The sequence below is a fragment of the Cyclopterus lumpus genome, chromosome 11 (assembly GCF_009769545.1).
Source record: "Cyclopterus lumpus isolate fCycLum1 chromosome 11, fCycLum1.pri, whole genome shotgun sequence".
Taxonomy (NCBI): Eukaryota; Metazoa; Chordata; class Actinopteri; order Perciformes; family Cyclopteridae; genus Cyclopterus; species Cyclopterus lumpus.
The window spans coordinates 21,442,239-21,445,864 of NC_046976.1; the positions used below are offsets into that span (position 1 = coordinate 21,442,239).

General features: G+C 41.2%; 1 protein-coding gene across 1 annotated transcript; it reads left to right on the forward strand.

Moving 5' to 3' along the window:
• The first annotated feature begins 610 nt into the window (after positions 1-610).
• On the forward strand, positions 611-2,848 carry LOC117739350. The gene is made up of 6 exons (XM_034545706.1): positions 611-749; positions 1,349-1,494; positions 1,835-1,899; positions 2,268-2,432; positions 2,530-2,634; positions 2,732-2,848. Exons 1-6 carry the CDS (start codon positions 633-635, stop codon positions 2,809-2,811), a joined length of 678 nt encoding a protein of 225 aa, XP_034401597.1. The 5' UTR covers positions 611-632; the 3' UTR covers positions 2,812-2,848.
• Positions 2,849-3,626: the final 778 nt, after the last annotated feature.

Sequence of the window (3,626 nt, forward strand, 5' to 3'; positions counted from 1 at the left end):
TCCAACAGGCAACCATCAATGTTTCTCCAACAGGCAACCATCAATATTATTGGGGTGAAATTGAGTTCAGAGATTTGGAGCCCAGCTCACTGTGTGCTACGTTATCATTGCGAAGTGCGGTGCATGAATGGACCGTACCCTTTGGGGTCCAGGTGAGGTACTGATCAGAGTGGGTCTCCATTGGGGTTCATTGTGGGCCCATAGCATGCTTACTGAGTGCCCACTTGGGAGTCACTGTGCACACTTATGACAGTATGTCTGAGGTCAGGCTGCGTGCCAGTTTGAGCTGGATTGAAGCCGTCATGTGCTGCTTTGTATACTCAGTGTGTTTGTGTGCGTTGGTAGATAAGGACAATTCAACAAATCAGTAAATAATTTGCTTAATACACAAACCCAGAATTGTCATTATGAAATCCTACACCCCGACCTGATGTACCCTTTGGACCTGCTGGCAAACACGTCTAACCTAATTCTGGGGAAGGCTTCCTCGTCTGTAGATACTGGGGAACAAACCAAGCCCCCAGCAGCTTCTTAAAAGGCTGACCAGCTCGGATGAGCCTCAGTCATTGTTACTTCTGTGACGAGCAGCTATCATCTGAGATCTCTGTGTTTTCCTTCACAGCTGTAGCATCATGAATCTGTGGCTCAGCACTCATTTCCTGGTCGCGGGGCTGTTTCTGAGCAGCTGGGCTCTGACACCTGAGGAATGCCGGCCTCTAATCACGCCTTTGTCTATGACGCCCTCCATGGTAAGTCTTCATCTGTCTGGGTTTGTCTATGAGGCATTAGCACTGAAGCAGAATTCAGCTATTTGGGAAGTTCCTCCTCAGTTTATGCCTTTAGCGTTGGCATTACGTTGAGTCAGAGCGCAGCAAACATTTCTAAGATGAACACACAATAACACAATGAAAAAGTACTTCAACCATTTGCCAAGAAGTGACTGTTTCTGCTCCAGGTAGTTAGCTAATGTGTTTGGATCAGTGCTGCAACTTGGGAACAGGTCAAATATATATGTATATAGCGTACAGTGGACTGAATGTTTTTCATGCAGATGGTTCTAAGAGTCTTTGAGGATTCCGTTAGAAACTGAAAAATAATCACAAATCAGTGGCACAGTTGTGTTGTAGTGAAGCCCGAATATCAGAGAAAAGGACCAAACTCGGGGTAGTCGATATTGATAAAGACCTAGTCTCCTTCTGCTTCAAGGCTTTGTGTTATGCTCCACTAAACAGGTTCAAATGTAATTCATTTTAAAAGATTCAATATTAGAGAATTAGTCCAATTTTCAACCCATTATTGAATGATGGTTGTGTCTGCTTTCACTAACTGACTTCCTGTTTGTGTACAGATATACGGCAAGTCACACTTCCTCTTTGGTTACACTGATAATGAAGTTTACAACGGCTTCATGAAGAACATCGAGAGCTACAAGAATAATGTCATCCCGTCAACATTCGGCCCAAATGCACTTAATGTGTCTACGGAGAACAAGTTGTGAGTTGTTAACAATTTAACATGTACAGACAATGTACACAATCTGTAAATTATAGATCAATCAAAATACACTTTCAACATGTTTAGCATTGACATGTTTTCTCCACTGGAAGGACACCCTAAAAAGTCCAGGAGCAATATTTGTAATAATAGTAAAAGGACATTGACCTGAGAAGTAGTTTGAGGAAACAATTCCAGCTCAATGTCCACTTAGAGCTTTCAAACGGATCACTCAGTGTTCAGCAGTGGGAGGAATCTTAACTTTTGAAGCTCACATGGAGGAGAAGGTATACATGATGTTCGAAGATGAACTCAGCTCTTCCTCTTGTCTCTTTCTCAGAAATGGAACCTGCCTGTCTTTAAACATGAACGCAACCGTTGAAGACAATACTCTAATAATGAAATGTAAGTTACCTGATCCAACACCATGCTGGAGTTTCTACATCTTTGTTGTGTTAGTTCTGTCAGTCAGAGAATCCAGCCAGAGAGATCATGTTTCTGATTATTAAAAGCTGCAGATTCATCACACATATCGTCCTGCTGACTTCAGATGCTACAGAGTTGATAGCATGGCTGTGGACTCTTTCAACTTCCATCATCACTGATTAAAACAAACACAACCTCTGCAGCACAGGGAAAGTGAAGAGAACCTCTGTCCTGTCTGAGGACATCGCTGGAATATATCAAACACAAAATATGTTTCTGGAAAGTCTACCAGAAGAACATTGGTAGATTTTCAGTGGAGATGATTAATATACAGTTTCTGTCCTCAGTCGACAACTTCACATCCCTGAACCACATGTTGCCGACCTGTGACGGCTGTCTGCTCTATAGCTTCAACCGCACCGTCACATACCTGGACAAAATGTACAAGAAGATGGGACTCAACGATGACATTACAGCGGAGGAGCACATCATGAGTGGTCTTCATCTGTTTGGTAGGAAGGAACAAGCCTGAGAGAAAACATGTCTAAATATAAATAAAACACATTTCATATGTGAAGCATTCATCCTGTTTTGTTGTTTTGTCTCCAGCAAGAGGAACAACCTTGAAGGACTCTGAGCTGGAACATTTCAGGAAGCAGGCGAGCTGCCTCGGCTTCAACAGAGAACCAGACTTTATCTACGACCCCAAGAACGGTGCTTCACCTTTTAGACCTGTCTGATTAAACTATGACATGAAGACGTGTGATGACAGACTGAACTGATTTCTTTCTTTTTGTCTCTCTGTCTGCAGATTTCTGTGCTGAAGGCGAGGGGCTGAAGATGATCGACGAAGAGCAACACTCATTAGATATTTCAACTGAAACTGAGTAGAGACAAAAAGTGACTAAAAACATGTCTTTTGTATTCATAATCTAATGAAACACAAACAGGTTTTCAAACTGTGGAGGTGTGGATGGAGAGAGTTGAGGTAAAGATACTGTGTGGAGTGCATGGGAGTGGACAAATAAGATTGCAAATGTATATATCATTCCTATTAGAAATCCGTTAACAATACACAGCAATGGCAAAAATCACACACTACTACATTTAGCATAAAACATATGTTCAAATCACAACATGGCTATACCAAATGTCATATCTTTTATATATAAAGCCTCTATTGAGGTTTATCAATGAAGCTTTGAATGTCTATTGTCCTATGTTATGATGTCAACAACATTAAAAATGGAAAAGAAATATGATTTCTTGTTATTCTTACTGCTGTTAGATTGCTACTAGAATGCCTTGTTGTGAATTGTACTTTCTTGGTTCTTGTTCTGAGTTTGTACTCATGGTTGAATGCACTTATTGTAAGTCGCTTTGGGGAAAAGCGTCAGCTAAATGAAATGTAACGTAAAAGAGGCAAGTGAAGGAAACAGGGATGTGATTAAGAGACTTGGGATGTACCCTGAGTTGAGTCGCTGGCCAGATGTGGAAATGAATATTTGTTCATTTATTTGGTGTTGGAGTTGTGTTTTGAGCATGTATAAACGGCTCATATATTATTGTAGCCCAGTATCTGCTGTTTAATGTCATGTGCAACATCATTATATTTGTTTGTGATTAGTCGATTGTTTCACAGTCTTTTCCCAACTTCTCACTCACCTTATTGGGGGCCACTCGGGCTTAACAGGTTTTAAATGGGA

Excerpts from the sequence above, each read along its gene's own strand:
- LOC117739350 (XM_034545706.1), top strand. The coding sequence starts at position 633 with ATGAATCTGTGGCTCAGCACTCATTTCCTGGTCGCGGGGCTGTTTCTG. Across the intron at positions 750-1,348 it reads TGTCTATGACGCCCTCCATG|ATATACGGCAAGTCACACTT; the intron begins GTAAGTCTTCAT and ends GTTTGTGTACAG. Across the intron at positions 2,433-2,529 it reads GAGTGGTCTTCATCTGTTTG|CAAGAGGAACAACCTTGAAG; the intron begins GTAGGAAGGAAC and ends TTTTGTCTCCAG.